We start from the raw sequence: 16,635 nt of genomic DNA on the forward strand, positions 1-16,635 counted from the left end.
GAGGGAAGAGAGGGAAGGAGGCGGTGGGTGCCGTGGAAACTTGGGCTCCTGACAACTTGAGGGCTGCCACAGAAATAGCGGCCTCGGTTCCCTGAATCAGAAAGGCAAGTCAGAGGAGAAAATAGCAGTGGCATCCCTGCTAACCTGCATACCCGGCTTGTGGTGTCCCTGTCAGAGTCCAGGCCCTCTGTGCCAGAGAGCCCTGTCACTGTTGGGGGAGTGGCCCTCGCATCTCCATCCTGTTCCACAGGCTTCCCCATCCCTGTCACTTCAAGGGCCTGCTCCCTCCTGAAGGGCAGTTGCATGGAGGCCCCCACATCCCCTCTTCTCAACTCTTAGGAGTCAGGTCACTTCATTCTCAGAGCAAGTGGGAGGCAGGCCCCACAAACCACTGCAGGGTAGGGGTAATCCTAGCACCCACTCTGAACAGACGTTTCCAGAAGGACATTTCTGCGTCTGCCCAAGACTGAGGGAGGTGCCGAGATGGGGACACTCCCGGCACAGGCTTTACCGAACACCCCAACCCCATGCAATAATCTGCTCTGCCTCTGCCCAGCCCTGATGCTGCCCTGCCATCCTATCTTTGCCGACCATGGAAGGAGCCGATCTGGACCTTACTTAGTCATTCTCTCCGCAAAGTTGCATAATCTGACTCTAAAAATTGCCAGGCGCACGGCTCTGCTGTCAGGTCTAATTCCCATCAGGTGAAACAGGAAACGTCTTGGCTGAGGCAACCTTCTTCCTCAGGCTGGGAGTGGCAGGAGCAGGTGGGGGCAAGATGGCCTCTGTCCCCACACTTCCCCTCAGCTGCCCCTGCGCAAGGTGTACCCCTGCTCACCCAGTGACTCACAAACCTGTTGTGCTCCTGGGCTCGTTAGGTAAATGAATACACTTAATTATAGAAATTAGATGAGTCTCCGGTTCTGGCAGGAATACGGAGCGCAGAGGCTGGGTGGGAACGGCAGGTGACTCAGAGGCAGGGCTGGGAGTTTGAGGGAGAGGGGGAGAGAGAAGAAAAACTGTCGCAGAAGCAGGGGAAGCAACGTGGAGAGCGATGCCGCAGCTCGGGGTGCAGAAGGGACACCAGGTGCTGCCAGTGGGAGTCACCACTGAATCTGGGCAGAGGCTTCCTGAGGGAAGGGCCTCCCTCGCCTAGGCAGCCCGCCCACGGCCTCCACCAAGCCTGAGGCTACAACGCTAGGGACCGCCACCTGCGCCCCAAGCCAGAGATAGAAACCATCAGGCCTCTTCTCCCAGGGCAGCACCGCTCATAGGCACTGCCCTTCCAAGGAGTCAAACACCTTTACACCGGCAGAGATGCCCCACATGACAGCCTTGTTCCTTGCTGGTCTGGGTGTGGGGTGGACAGACAGACGGACAGACAGGCTGTTTGGCTACTGGTTAAAGGCTATGAGGAATGGAAATACATTCACAGTGATTAAAAATATTAACGTAGGCCTGACTGCTCAGCAAGGCCGACTGGCCCCAGGCCACTGTGCACACATACACGCCTGGTGGCTGAGACTGGCCCTGGTGGGACCCCAAGAGGGAGGCAAGGCTGAGAGGCAGGTCCGGGGTGTGCACCTACAGCCCAGGAAGAGTCCAATATGGGGAGAAGCTCTGGGATCGCTCTCCCCTTTGCTCTCCGGTTCCAGAGCTGAACCTTTCGGGAAGCTGAAAGCTATGGAGGAGAGGCTCAGGGCCTAAGTTCTCCTCTGTCCTGACTGCTCCCTCCTGCTGCCCCTGTGGGCCCTGGGGAGTCCGCGCTGAGGGCATGGAAGGGCACCTGTTTGTGTGCATGTGCCCAGAGGTGAAGGTGCAGCTAAGGGGCAGAGTGACCAGGGGGTGGGGGGGTGAGGGGGTGGAAGGGGGTGAGCAGGAACTTTCTCAGAGGGTAGGGCGAGCTGTATCGTGATGCCAGTGGAGACAGCCCCAGGCTGGTTCCAGCCGCTCCAGCTATGTTGTTTAGACTCCGGGACTTTCCACAGCCTTGGTGAAGAAAAGGCACATGGGTCAGTGGGCGCAGCTCCTCAGGGTCCATGCTCCAGGAGACACTGCAGGGCAAGTGGCCCTGGGCTGGGGTGGAGGGGCCTGGCCCTCCTTGACTCTCCCTGGTCTCTAGGTCTCCTGGACTCCTGAGGACAGACTCCAGAGGCCCACACCCAGCTGACTTTTGTCCTGTCCTGCCCCCAGTTAAGCTCCCCACTAGCTCCTTGATAGTCCAGCTAGACAAAGACCCCACAGGCTCCAGCATCAGCCTTCTTGACTCTAAGAAGCCCTAATTATAATTAGCACCTACCACCATCCTCCCAGGGAGGTGACACTCTGACACACGGGCCTGCGTGGAGGAGGCCCAGGCCCACTCACTCCTGGTCTTAAGCGTAAACTGAGTGTGGAGAAGTGCGGCACAGTACAGTGTGGGGAAAGTTGCCGAGTGCACATTGGGAGTTTGGCGATGTTAACTGCCACGCTTGCTTAGCAGGGCCTGTTTCCCAGCAACCCACCTGTTCCTCTCGAAGGTCACTCTAATTGGCTGAGCTACATACTTGTTGCCAAGAAGCAGTGTGGAGGCATCCTGAAAACAGAGCAGCCAGGCCCCACAGGAACCCCAGGGATATTGGATAGTGGGATGCTGGCTCCCCTGCCCCATGCACGTGCACATGAAACTCCTTCCCCAGGTGCAGTCCACTCCCAGCACCTCGTGGTCCCTCCTGACTGGTACCCTCATGGCCTCTTCCACACCTATTTCCACTGAGCCCCTCACAGCCCAGGGAGGAAAGCAGGTGTGTGTGGCACTCAGCTCTGTGTGTTCAAGTCCTACACAGTGACCGCTCCTTCCAGATTGTCCGCTCAGCATAGTCCAGCCAGAGCAAGGCTTTGGGCCTGAACAGGACACAGTGGAACCCACTGCCTGTTTGGGATGGTAGGCAAGAGAGAAGGCCAAATCCAGGGCCCAAGGATAGGACACAGCGGTGAACAAAGGAACACAGGCGAGGGTAGAGGTCTGAGCACCCTCCATCTGCAGCCTTTTGTTGGGGTTGCTGGACCACCTCCTTCTAGGCACCAGATCGCGATTCCTGTTTCTGCCAGTCCACAGAATACATGCCCAGCACAGCTGGACACACACCTTTCAGGGGCTGGTTAGACTCAGGGTGGCCTGGGGCTTCCATGGGAACAGTGGTACTGAAAGGGCTGAGAAAGAAACTAGAAGGTGCCCACAGAGCCTGCGTGGGCTGGCAGGCCACGGGACATCTTCAGAGGGATAGAGGCATCACAGGCTATTCCTGTAGCTGCCACTGCCCTTTCCTCACTCAACCTAGTTTGGGTCTGGAGTTTGGGGACAGAGGGAAGTGGGGGATGGGAAATCCAGCTGGTTAAGAAGTGGCGGAGAACCTGGGGAAGAGCTCTGTTTTGGAGGGAGTCAGGGTTTACTCTAGCAATAGGCAGAACGTTGAGGGAGGTTAGGTAACAGGGACAGGGCAAGGGAGACGAATAAGTGATCGAAAACTGGGTAGGAGGGCCCGGTCCTAAGACCCCTGGTTCTCAGCCACCACGGGCCCTCCACAATCTTTGGTCATTCCTAGCTCCACAGCCTAACCTCTGCCCTTGCCTTGCTGCAGGCTTAGGGCCTGGGGATGGAATTTCAGCCTTTTCTGACAAGCAGAGGATGGACTGCTCCTTCTACCTCTCCAAATACTGAGAACATTCCTCAGATGGGACCCACTCTTCCTGCCCACCTACCCCACCCCCTGGTCATCTCTGGCACTGCCTCAAGAGGACAGTCACCCCCTAGGTGCTTGCAGATGGAAGTCTGCCCATCCTGTGCTCCAGGACCCCTGGCACAGGATGGGAGGATGTGTGGGGCTCCCTGACTCCTGAACATTGCTGGTACCTCAAGGGGTGACCTACTTGGGAAGGCTTAGCTGTGTTTAAGGGAGGCCTAGGGAGAGGCTGGCAGTGACCCTGTGAAATGGGGCCTGAAGGCAGCAGTGGGAACGAGAGGTAGAAAGAGATGCAATGGAAGCATCGGGCGGGGACCCTGGCCTTGCGTGCTCTCAACCCTCTAGCGCTGCTCTTTCCCATGGGCAGCTGGACGGGAGCCGTGTGCCCTTTGAGATGAAGGAGGCCTTTCTAATCCAGGGACTGGGAGATCGGGTACCCATTCTAAAAGCGAGAGTTCGTCCAAGGCAGAGGAGATGGCGGCCATGGTCTCAGGGGAGGCGGGGACCTCAAGCTCTTGGGGGGGGGACTCGGGAGACTCAGCTCTGTGGGGGCTCCCCCCCTGTGCAGCTTGGGAAACCATACCTTTCCGGACACTACCATCGGCGCAGGCATAGTCCCCAGCGCTGAGCAGGAAGCAGGCAGCTGCCTTCTTGTTTCTGTCTCGAGTGGTGGAGCGTCGCAGGGCCCGGCGCTCCTCAGGGGTGGGGGAGGAGGCCAGGGGTTGGGTGAGGCCAGCTCCCTCCTCATCGGACAGCACTGCATTGGCATCGCCATTCTGCTTAGAGTCTGAAGGGGGCACACAGAAAGGAGGCTGCGTGAGGGGCCACCCGGGCCTTGCTCGTGAGTCATCTGGGGTCTCCCAGACCCAGAGTGTTACTTCCTCAACCTCAGGAGGGGCGTAGCATCTACCTGGGAGGCAATGTTGTCAGAGCCAAGGAGCAGAAGGCAAAAGGCAGGATGCTGCACTTGGTGTAAAATGACTTCCCTCCCAGCCTCAGCCTAGGGTCTCTCCTCGGGGATGAAGCCACAGCGCAGAGGCCCTACAGCAGCGACTCCTCAAATCTGCCTGCTGACGGCTGCCCCAGGAGATCAGCCCAAAGCAGGCCGCAGACTCTACTTCCTCCTTGGGTCTGGCTCAGGCTGACTCTTGGATGAGTCTGCATTCCCTTGGAGAATACCTGGCTTGTTAGGGGTGAGGGGTGGCATGGCAAGGGTTAAACCTATAAAGTAGTATCCATGCTTTCTCCCTGGATGACAGTCATTCTTGTTCACTGGGCATCTAGGCCAGAGTCCTGTGCCCAAAAGGCCTAGAGCCCTCTGCAACTAGGGCTGACCTTTGAGGAGGATACCATGGGAAAAGCTCCGACGCAGCTCCCAAGTGCTGTGGGCTTAGTCCCCACCCCTTGCCTCTGTCAGGCAGTAGCACAGGTGAAGCTGGGCCCTTGGATCTGGAGAAGGGGGTGCTACTCTATCTGAAGACAGTGGCCCTGCCATTGGCCAGGCATGCCCTTACTGTGGCTGCTGTCAGGGTTAGGCTAAGTGCAAGGCTGATAGGGCCACAGTTAAGTGTACCTTGAGGAGCTGACTTAAGGACTTCTACATTTTAATACTGGGATTCTCTTTATGCGCTGAATGGGCCTCAGAGTGCAGCTGAAATTCCCCGGGAGATTAATATTCACAAATTAGGAAGCAGTGCCACTTTGGTGGGGGAGAAATGGGAAGCCTGATGGGTGCTATTCTATCAAGGCCTTTGGAAGACCCAGGCCCCTGACATGACCCCAGGGAATAAGTGGACCCGGGCATGTATGATAGGCACATGCCAAAGGCCACAGGTGAGTGTCCCAAGCTACGCGCCTCTCCTGCAGGGTCAGTCCCACTTTGCCCCAGAGCTTACCCATAGTCTCCTGGCTCCAGTCCAGCTCCCCATACCAGGAATTCCATACCTTTCCCAGGAGCCCAGCCTACACATAACAGTCAGGATGCTTTTCCCTCTCTCCAACCTAAATCCATGTTGTTGGGGATTAAGCTGTTTTCCATTCCCCAACTCCTGATTCAGGGATGGAGATGAGCTTTCTTGGGATGGCCTTTCCCATCCTTGAGGGACAGGATTCAGATGCCCAGGCTCTCCCCTTCCAGGGCACAGATATTAGTTTATTCCATGTTCTTCCCCTTCCCAACACTGTCTGGGCCACTCCTTCCTCAGTTCCTTTCCACCCCATGTCAAACCCTGAGCCCAGGACTCAATCTAGCTTGTGCTGAACAGAAGGCAGCCTCCCACTGCTATTACGTTATCACATTTATTAGGCCGAGATACCAGACTCGAACGTTTGCAAAGAAGTGATTCATGTGTTGACGTACCTTGGAAGAACAGCTGCCCTGCTCATTGGCTAATATTGACAGTGCCTGACATTTGTAAAGTGGTTTTAACTTCTCAAAGTACTTTCATATCTGTCATTCATTCGGGTCTCTCAAAATCTTGAGGGTAGGGTATGATATTATTCCCATTTTACAGGTGCCTAGAGATGGGGGGTGACCGGCCTCAGGGCACACAGCACAGTGGCCAAGACTGGATTTAAAACCAGGGCGTCTAACATACAGCCCCATGTACTGCTCATCACACCCTACCCTGGGTGGAATACTCAGTCCAAAGATCCGATGTTTGGGAAGCTATTAGAGACCCAGCCAGAGGATAGAGAAATTCGGCCTCAACACCCTGCCCTCATAAAGGCACCTCTTATGCTTACGGAAGCCCCACACAAAACACATGCCCAAATCCCAAGGGCCGAGGTTCATTTGGAAACTCCCTAGGCCACTGGGGGAAAAGGGATTTTCCTTCCCAACCCCTAATCTCACCTGCCCGTTTCCTCTCGATCATACCCTCTTCCCGGGCAGGGGGGCTGGTATCACTGTAGGTGCTGTCCCGGGGGGAGGTCTCCTCAGACTTGCAGTACATGGGTGACTCCAGCTGGGCCGGCCGTGGCACGTGCTTCTTCCGCTTCTTGGGCAGCTTCTGCTTGGCCATGGCCAGGGAGTAGTACATGCCAAAGTTGTTGACGATGACAGGCACCGGCATGGCGATGGTAAGCACGCCAGCCAGCGCACACAGTGCCCCTACCAGCATGCCTGACCACGTCTTGGGGTACATGTCTCCATAGCCCAGTGTCGTCATGGTGACCACAGCCCACCAGAAGCCAATGGGGATGTTCTTGAAGTCGGTGTGGTCATTACCCCGAGGGTCGGAGGGCCTGGCCCCGATGCGCTCAGCATAGTAGATCATGGTGGCAAAGATGAGCACGCCCAGGGCCAGGAAGATGATAAGCAGCAGGAACTCATTGGTGCTGGCCCTCAGCGTGTGGCCCAGCACGCGCAGCCCCACGAAGTGGCGTGTGAGCTTGAAGATACGCAGGATGCGCACGAAGCGCACCACGCGCAGGAAGCCCAGCACGTCTCGGGCTGCCTTGGACGACAGGCCGCTCAGCCCTACCTCCAGGTAGAAGGGCAGGATGGCCACAAAGTCGATGATGTTGAGCAGATTCTTGACGAAGTCCAGCGTGTCGGGGCAGCACACGATGCGCACCAGGAACTCCAACGTGAACCACAGCACGCATACACCCTCGATGTAGGTCAGGATGGGCTCTGTCTCTACCTCCCGCCGGAAGTGCACGCTGGTGATGTTCCCCACGCGGAGGATCTCTGTCACATTGCGGTCGATATTAAAGGCCTCATGTGTCTCCAGGCAGAAAGTGGTGATGGAGACCAGGATGAAGAAGAGAGAGGCAAAGGCCACTACCTATGGGCAGGGGAGGAGAGCAGGGGGCAGCTGTCAGATAGGGATGGATGGGCCCAGCTGGGGACATGGACTTCTGCATGAAGGTTACCAGAAAGGGCATTCCAGGGTGAGAGGTGGGATTAACATGTGGAGACAGGGCCGGAAGTCCCTCCTCAGAGGGTCTTTATCCATATGCTTGGGGGCTCTCAGGCAATGATTCCCAATCTTTGTTACAGAAGACCGAAGCTGCTCTTGGCCAGAAGCAACTGGTCAGGGATCTACAGCTGCCAGACCTGCCTTCGATAGCTTTGCCCACCTCTGACCCATATGCATTTTAAGGCTTGTCAAGCTGCAACAGGAATCTTGTTACAATGCACTCCTGATCCAGAGGCTTGGGGCAGGTCCTGTGATTTTGCATTTGTAACAAGCACCCAGGTGAGGCTCTTTGTCCATGCACCACAGTTGCAGTGACTGGGCTTTAAGGCAATGGTCCTCAAAGTATGGTCCTGGACCAGAAGCATTAGGTCTCTGGTCCTTTGGTTAGAAACGCAAGTTTCAAACTTTACCTAAAGCTACTGAGTGAGAAATGCCGAGGGGTAGCATCCAGCAATGTTTTAACAAACCTTCTAAGTAATCCTAATGCACACTAGTTTGAGGTCCACTGTATGAAGGGATGCTCAGAGGCAGGATGCTGCAAGGAATGACCCTGGACCACTTTCTGCTGGCTGAGCCTATTAGCCATAGTCTCTTCTTCTGCCTCTCACCTTAGGATGTCCCCTCTGACTGCCGAGATGGTGAGGAAGTCCCCGAAGGCAGACAACATGCGCACCATGGCAGTGGAGAGGGTGGTCTAGTCGCAAGAACTAGTCTCACTCCTTCCTACAAACTGACATTTCCTGGAACTCTGAGCTCCAAAGAAAAAGGAATCACACCCATCAGCATCAGAGTGGCAGGGGCTAATCCCGACAGCTGCTGGGATCTCAGCTAGAAGGATGACAGCAGCACTCGGCAGAGGAACGGCGGCTGGGTTTAAGTGTCCAATCATTATGAATGGAGATGAAATGCATGTGTAATAACACCAATTATGAAGCCTTCATGTGTTATTCATGCCGTGCCATCCACCACTGTCAGGAGGCCCACTGATGACGTCCAGTCTCATGCCTTCTGCTGCCGCCTATCCTGCGTGATGGCTGGACTGGGCTTCCTCCTTGACCAGATATGGCTGTGCCTAAATAGGTGGGTAAGGGAGGTCTGTGGGCTCATGGTACCATTTGGTAATCCCCAAGTCTGTCTGACCCACCCTGATTTCCACCTGGCTGCGTGGGCAGGCACTGGCATGTGCCCATCCCCTATCCAGTGAGGACTCAGAGAGGTTTTCCGCCCTGGGAGTCTGCACTGGGATGGGGAAGGCATACCTTGTTCTTAGTACTGCAAAACACCAGTGAAGAATACAAGGGGACCTGGGAAAATGAAGCAAGCAGCAGCACCGCCAGGGCTTCTGGAGCAGGAGAAAGTTTGAGGGGGGAGATCTGGGAATGAACAGTCCTCAGCTGTCTCTTCCGTGCCTGGTACTGTTAAGCACTCTGTATATGCTTCAATGGCCTTCAGTCCTCCCTACGACCCTGTAACGCACGCCTCATCATCCCATTTTATGCAGGATGAACTGATCATCAGAGACGTTACATACGTGCTTAAGGTCACGCAGTCCGGAAGGGGTAAAAACCAGATTTGAACTCAGAACTGTTTAACTTCAAAGGCTGTACCTTTTCTTCATACCACAATGTTTTCACCACCTCCCAGGCAGGGTCAATTCACAGGCCTGGGAAAGCCGTCTCTGAATCACTGATCCTGTTCCCAGTTAGTTCCCTGACGACTGCTATTTCACCCGTGGGAATGTGTGTCTCGGGCTTAGGACAGATCCCCCATCACACACCTCAATGTACCTCATTTACACTTTAACTTGGATGGGTTGATCAGAAACAGCATGGAAGGAGAAGGCTGGGCCCAAGGGGATGAATGGAGATGAAATGCGTGTGTAATAACAATTACACAGACCCACTTTCCCTATTTTACAACATTACTGGAGTTTTTCCTGCTTGCTTCTCCCCAGTGAAGGTAAGTTTAAGTTCCTTTTCTGGCTTTATTCTTCCTCCTCTGAGAAAGGGGCTGCCAAGTCAATACAGGCTGATGTGGGCATTAAGTAAATGGCTCCAGCCTGTGGGCTCTCCATGGCCATCCATAGGTGGGCTGGCAAAAGTGCCTGTCCATGGCCTTGGTCATGCCGGGAATCCAGACCCGGCACCACCCTCTCCCCTGAAAAACAGAGTGGTTGAGGTAAGGGGCAGGGACAGCATATCCCAATTCTGCCAGGAACCATGGGAAGCAGAAGCTGGCTCTCTGAGGAAAAGTTAGCCAGGAGAGTAGGCCCACCTGGGAGACTGAGCGTAAAGTTAATTAGTGACTTGGAAAAACAAGTTCAGGAAGAGCTGCCAAGAGGGTGAGCAGAGGGAGGGAGGGAGGACGGCGTGGCCCTGGCCATCCTCTCATAGCAGCCACCACCACCTGCCACCACCACGGGCTCATTCTGCAGCAGGCAAGAGAGTCCTTCAGGCCCCGTGGGTACCAGCCACATCCTGGATTAGGGAACTACCCTCTGGATTCCTGTCTACCCGCTCACCTTTACTTTTTTTCAAAATACAGAACTGTTCCATCTACTATTAACTGCTACCCCTCACTTCCACCCTGAGAAGAGGAGGGGAGCTAAAGCGTGGTCATGTGTGCCCATTTTTTAAGTGAAATAGAGGCACAAGAAAAGGCAGATGATTTGCTCAGGATCACACTGAGGCCAAGTCTCCTGACTCTCAGCTCAAAGCTCTTTCCAATTGGCGCCTCTGACCAAGCAGGTGGGTATAATCCCCTCCTCCTTTGTTGAAACCTTAGTGGGGCCTCAGTCTCCACTGTGGCCTCTCCAGGGCTGGGGCAGCAGGCACTCAGCAGGCCCCAAGAAGCCCTCCCTCCCCAAGGAGACAGAGATGCAGCCTGAACTGTGGCACATTGCTCCAGGTGGGCCCTGAGGTTACAGGTTCCCCTTCAGGGCCCAAATTATTCCTTTCTGACCTAAGTTGCTCCCCAAACTGAATCATTTCATAAGTGGTTGACCCTGCTTGCAAATGGTGCTTTTCCCTAGGCCTTCCCCTCTGGAGGCAGGGATACACAGCTCCCTTGACTAGGGCTTCCTAGCACAAAACAGGGCCAAGGGAAGAAGAGGTGGTTGCAGCAACACCACCCTGCTTAGAGGCCAAAGCCTCAGCCTCGAGTCTTCTATTCATTCCCCACTGGACCATCCTGCCATCCTACAGAGCTGGCAGTGGAGATCTGAGTCTCCCTCCCATGGGCTCCTGTGCTGAAAGACTAAGGGCAGAGAACAGCTAAGGAACCCTATACTAGAAGCCTTGGGCCCCGGTTTAGACTTCCAGGATTTCTCATCCTGGCCCTGCCACTCAATCAGGTAAATGAATGGTAACCTCTGTACCTGTTTCCTCTATATAAAATGGGGACAGTACTAGTACTCCCTTCACAGTGTTACGGTAGGATTAAATGAGCTTCTGCATGGTAAATGCCTGGCACCCAATAAGTGCTCCATAAAATGGAAATAAGAGTTGAGGAGGGGTAGGGTCCTCTGCGTGCAGCTTTTGGAGGTGAAGCTGAATCTGGAGCCAAAATATCACAGAATCTTCGCTTTTTAGAAGTGAAAAAGACTGAGGAAGTTACCCAGTTCAACTCCATTTCTGCTGTTTTACAGATGAAGAAACTGAGGCCCAGGGAGGAGTGGCTTGTCCTGATTTTCACGGCTGAAGCTGCTAGTTCTTTCCACCACAAAGGGCATGGATTCTGCTGGAAGTCAAAACTTCCCAAGTAGAAAACTGCCGGTGAACTGGCTCCACTGGGGGCAGCTCCTCTCCTGCTGGGAGGATGCAGGGGGGTCTCAGCACCCTGGACAGCAGGCTCCCATCACCCAAGCAGGAGAGTGTCTCTCCTCCCAACATCCTGTGCCCCCTGGGCTCCTCAGACACACTGCCTGGCTGTGTCCTGCTGAAAACCCATCCATCTCCAAAGGCACAGGTGTTCAGCACTATTACCAGCCTCCTCCACCAACCCCATCGTTGGACTGTCCCTAGAAATGTAAAGTCACACACTTCTCGGTTCAAGCTGGGCTCTGCTACTGACTGCATATGAGACCTCCATGAGTTCCTTAACCTCTCCAAGCCTTAAGGTCTTCATTTATAAAACGGAAAAAGGAGTGCCTACCAAGTACCAGACATTGTGTTTGGGAAAGTACCAGACAACCACCCTTGCCCCTGGGACCTTACATTCTAGTGGAGGCAGACTGTTAACAAATAAACAAGCAAAATACACAGTATGTCAGGTGGTCTAAGTGTTATGAAAAAAATAAAGAGAAAAAGGAGATAAGGGGTGTGAGGATAGGGGAGTTGTTTCCAATAGAGAGATCAGGTAAGGCCTTAACAACAAGGTGACACCTGAACAGCCCTGAACAGTGAGGAAATGAGTCATACGAAGACCCAGAAAGTTTGAGGCAGAAGGGATGAGTACTGCAAGGGTCCTGAGGCTACAATCTGCTTGCTATGTTTGAGGGGACGAGGGTAGTATTTACTTTGTACAGTTGTTTTGAGGATGCAAAGGAATGATACTTGTAAAACTCAGCACAAAGCCTACAGCGTTCCAGGAATCTGGCACAGGCTGGGTCGAGGGGAGAGGTGATAGACACCAATCATTGGGAACTGAATACAATCAGCGGGGGCAGGGGAGGAGAGCCCAGGGAAGAAGGGCCAGGGAGACAGATGGACAGATAAACATAAGGAGACTCGGGCCCAAAAACCTATATTAAGGATGAAGTGTAGGAGAAAGGAAAATTGAGAACACAACCAAAGACACTAGCAGAGTAAGATCTGTGGGGATGGGGTGAGGGACTGAGGGACTGAGCCTTCCGGGGAAGCAAGATCCTCATGCCCTGGAAGACAGTGGGGCAGTCCTGGGGGTAAGAGGCAGGAAATGAGAGGGTCTGCCAAACAAAGCATCTCTGAGCTATCCCTAGTTCCTAGCTGAGGGCCCGCACTAAGGCCCAGGTCCCAGTAGAGAAACATCCCCTCCTCCCCGCTAGGAACAGGACGTGGCCCTGGAACAGGACCTGGCCCTGCCCCCACCCCATGCTGAGCCAGGACCTTCTGGTCCCAGTGTCCAGAACCCACCTCTACCTATGCTCATGCTCCGATGAGCCCACACTTGGGGCCTCTCAGGGCCTCTGGGTTGCCCAGAACAGATGAGTCCCTACCCCAGAAGGAATTCAGGTTAGCCCGAATCACTAACTAAGAAGCCACTATTCAGTCTAACAAAATTCCTGGGTATTGCCCATCTGGGCCCCAAAATGTCCTAGCTCTGCTTGGGCTGGTCGCCTGACCAGAAAATTCCCCCTCTCCCTAATACTGCGTGGTTTAGCACTACCCACACTGAACTTTTATTTATTTATGTATTTATTTATAATGTACCTCTTTTAAAAAATTATTTAAGGTGCTAATTCAGTATCCTACAAGGCCCACCCAACTCAACTTCTATTTCCTTGTGGAAGCCTCTCTGAACACCTCCTACATCTCATCCCACATAGAGGTGGGATTTATTGATTCCTCCTCTCACTTCCTATTGAACTTTACTTTTTTATGACTCCTGTGGCACCTCTCCTGATCCATCTTGTATTACTGTTGCCATTTCTTGTCACCTAATTTCCCTTGACCGCCACTTACTCCACCCGACTTGGCTTTCGTCAGGAGCAGGGGACCTCCTCTGACTCATCTTTGGATTTCTAGAACCCCACGTGTGTATGGCATATGTATGGTAAGTGTGCAGTAAGTGTTTTCTGAATGACTGGGGCCAAGCCGACCCCCTGCTCTCTCTCCTGGTCCTGGTGAGCCTGTCAGAAGAAGAGGTCGTCAGACCCACTGACTGGGACGAAGTGACAAGGGTATACGCCCAGTAATACCTCTAGGGACTGGGGCCCTAGGACCTTTGCTGTCCTCCAGGGTGAGCCAGGTCCACTTCCTGATAAGGACCCTTGCTAGAGACCAGGTGACCACCCCTTAGCCAGAAGAAAATTCCAGAAGGGAGCAGGGCCAGAGGTCATGGCAAGTCAGTTACGCTTGGGAATAAGGGTGGCACAGAGCTCTGGTGCCCAGCATCCCAGGCTGACACTGCCCATGGGTGGGGGTGAAGGGCTCAGAGTCTCCTACCCTCAAGGCCAAGCTGCCTGGCTCTGTTCCTGCCTGCCTGCTCTTCCCCCAAGTCTCTAAAATAGCTGGTCTATTTTCTCCCCTTCCCCTACTCCACACCCCACCCCAAATGTGACAACCAGAAACACCTCAGCATTCAGAGTAAAGATGTTCAGAGACAAATGTTGGTTTGTTCAGAACAAGAGAAGAAAACAAACCCAAGAGGAAACCGGGAGGTTGCCCTGAGGGCAGGGTGTGCAGGGAGTCCTGCAGCCTTCAGCCTGGCCCCTGCCTGCTCCTCAGGAAGGAGGTGGAGAGGCTGCCCAGGGCAGGCTGGCACTGCCCTCCTGGGGAGCTCAGAAAGCCAGGGTACTGCCCTCCTGCGCTCACGTTCCTGGCTCACCCCAGCTCAGAGGGCACAGCATCAGTGAGTACTAGCCCTCACTCTAAAGCCTGTTGTGACCACTGACCTGTCCCCCAGGCAATGCCCAGACCAGAGAAGCCAGGGAGCTTCAGAAGCGGCAGGCAGGAATGCAGCTCCGCTCCTTTCCTAGGCGGCCTTGGTTTCATGCTCTGCCTGGGCAAGGGAGCTTCCCTCAGTCTTTTCTCCTAACCATGCCTCCCTTCATTTTTCCTATAGAAATACCACAGTAAGAAGAGAGGTTAGACTTGAGCAATTCTAGGGAGTGAGAAGTAAAGGAAGAGATAAGAACAGAGTGGAGGAAGAAGCTCTCCAGTGAGGAGCCACCCTCTGGAAGCCAGAGATCCTCTCTGGGCAGGAGCCAGAGGCCACAGGAGGAGCACGGACTTAGATTCATGAGACCTGGGTTTGGATCCTACTTCTACCACAAGCGGTGCGACCTTGAGAAAGCCTCGCCAGGCCTGTTTCCTCATCTGTATACTGATATACAGATGTTAACAATACCTTCCTCACCTAGGCCAGATGAGTAGTAGCAGAAAGCACAGGCCAAGCCTCCCACATAGTAACTGACACTTAACAAAGGGGAGGACCCTGCTGGAGCTGCCTTCATGGAGCAGGGAGTTCCTGTGGGTCCCCTCCTCTACTCAAAAGGGAAACAGCACAGGAAAAATGCGCTGATTTAGCCAAAGGAGAGGAACTGTAATCCTTAATAAGGCTGATAGCTGAGCTAAAGCCAGCCCTGCCCCGGAGACCTTGGAGACTTGCGTAGGGGAAGAGCGTCCTGGCCCCGTTCTTCAGGCCTCTTGTCCGCTCTCAGAAAAGAAGGTGCAGGTTTCTAAAGCTCTGGACGCTGCCAAACCTCCACTGGGCCCCCTGAGGCTGTGAAGTCTCCATGGTGAGCCTTCACTCTGCCCTGGGCAGTAGGCAGGTGGGGACAGGACCAGTCTGCCCCTCGTGCCTGTTCCCAGCTCAGGCCACAGAAACAGAACCACAGCAGCAGCCGCCCATGGGCCCAGCACAGTAGAGCAGGGTTGAGCATCCCAGCCCAGGAGCCTGCCTGAGCGGAACAGCTCCTTGGGCCAGGTCTGTAGCTAGGCAACAAGCTCTCATAATCAGCTCAGTTCACTTTCCATTTGTATCATTTTGCTCCTGTCACAATGCACTACTCGAATGACCAGGTTGATGTGTGCGAAAGGATGCCTCAGGGCAGAGCACTGCTCCTCTGCCCCTCTTCGCCCACCACCCCACAGTGCTGTGGGCCCTTCTAGGAAGGAGGTAGCTGTGAGCGAGGGAAGGAAGCACACATACCCAGGGGAACAGGGGTGGGAAGAAACGGACAGCGTGACTAGCCAGGGGCAAATGGAGGGGGGAAAGTGCAGCCCCAGAACTCCCCGCATGGCACAGTACCCTCAGGCCTGGAGGGGTAATACAGTAAGTCTTCCTTCTGACGTCTCCATCTGCCCCTGGGTTTTCTGATACCATCCACAGGAGTTACAGAACCTCAAAAGGACACTTCTCAGGCCAGAGTAAGAAACAAGCTCTCTGCCTCAAAAACAGCCTAGTTCAGTGGAAAGAAGGTGTTGTAATCACAAGAGCAAGGGCTTGGGAGTCAGGGACTCTGGCTTTGATTCAAAGCCTGGCCACTATCTGGCTATGTGATCTCAGGCAACTGTTTACCTTCTCACAGCCTCAATCCATTAAACAGGGATAATCACTGGGTTTTAAGTTTATTGGGAGGATTAGAGATTAATGTAAAGTATACACAGCAATGTATCTGTCTGGGGTGCTCAATAATGAGCAGTTATTCATTAATTTTTAAAAATTATGTATTCTCACTTGTGTGTCCCGGGAGCAGGTGAGGGCTGCCTGTGCCTGGGCTCCTCAGCAGGAGGCAAGTCCTCTTTTGGCACATGCGCTGGCCAGAACTCCATCCAGATATTCACATCAGGATGAACAACCAGAAGGCTGGAAACTAGGGGTGGTTTCCTGGCTCTGCTATTAGTTAAATGTCTTTGGCAAGAAACTTGTCTCTGAATCCTGGTTTTCTCAATGTTTAAATGAAAGAATTAACCTTACCCCATCATAAACTTCAAGACCGCAACTGGAATGCCTGGGCTGATGTGATTCCATGTCAAAGGGGTGAAGCACACCTTGGGTTCCTGGAAGACTTCAAGGGGCAGGCCAGGCTCTGAGCTTACTCAAAGAGGCCCCCCGGCTTGGCCATTCAGCAGTGTTAGGAAGAAAATAAACTCAGTGATATGTGGGGTGCCACTTAGAATTCCAGAGAGGAACAAGAGTAGGTGAAAAGCCCCCAGAAATCCCAGAATGCTCAGAAATAGGGCCTAGCTCCCCTAACCACCTCATCCCAGGCCTGCTTCCCTGGTTTGTCCCCTTTCCCCATCTCTATCTCTCTCTCTCCTCCCCCACCCCCAACTTTGAAAGAG

At 54.0% G+C, this 16,635-nt stretch overlaps 1 protein-coding gene across 8 annotated transcripts in view; it reads right to left on the minus strand.

The window, feature by feature from the left end:
- KCNC4 (potassium voltage-gated channel subfamily C member 4) overlaps positions 1 to 16,635 on the minus strand; it is a 69,570-nt gene that overhangs the window by 49,236 nt on the left and 3,699 nt on the right. For 4 of the 8 annotated variants that reach the window (XM_015147986.3, XM_001099694.4, XM_015147996.3 and 1 more), the window contains exons 2-3: positions 6,577 to 7,513; positions 4,306 to 4,509 (exon numbers count right to left, since the gene is read on the minus strand). In XM_015147986.3, coding sequence (XP_015003472.2) covers positions 4,306 to 4,509; positions 6,577 to 7,513 — 1,141 coding nt within the window. Of the gene's footprint in view, positions 1 to 4,305; positions 4,510 to 6,576; positions 7,514 to 11,263; positions 11,454 to 16,635 lie in introns of all 8 variants that reach the window. The other 4 variants (XM_077951821.1, XM_077951828.1, XM_077951813.1 and 1 more) reach the window with 2 other exon arrangements.

The sequence above is a fragment of the Macaca mulatta genome, chromosome 1, assembly GCF_049350105.2.
Source record: "Macaca mulatta isolate MMU2019108-1 chromosome 1, T2T-MMU8v2.0, whole genome shotgun sequence".
In the NCBI taxonomy this organism is placed as follows: domain Eukaryota; kingdom Metazoa; phylum Chordata; class Mammalia; order Primates; family Cercopithecidae; genus Macaca; species Macaca mulatta.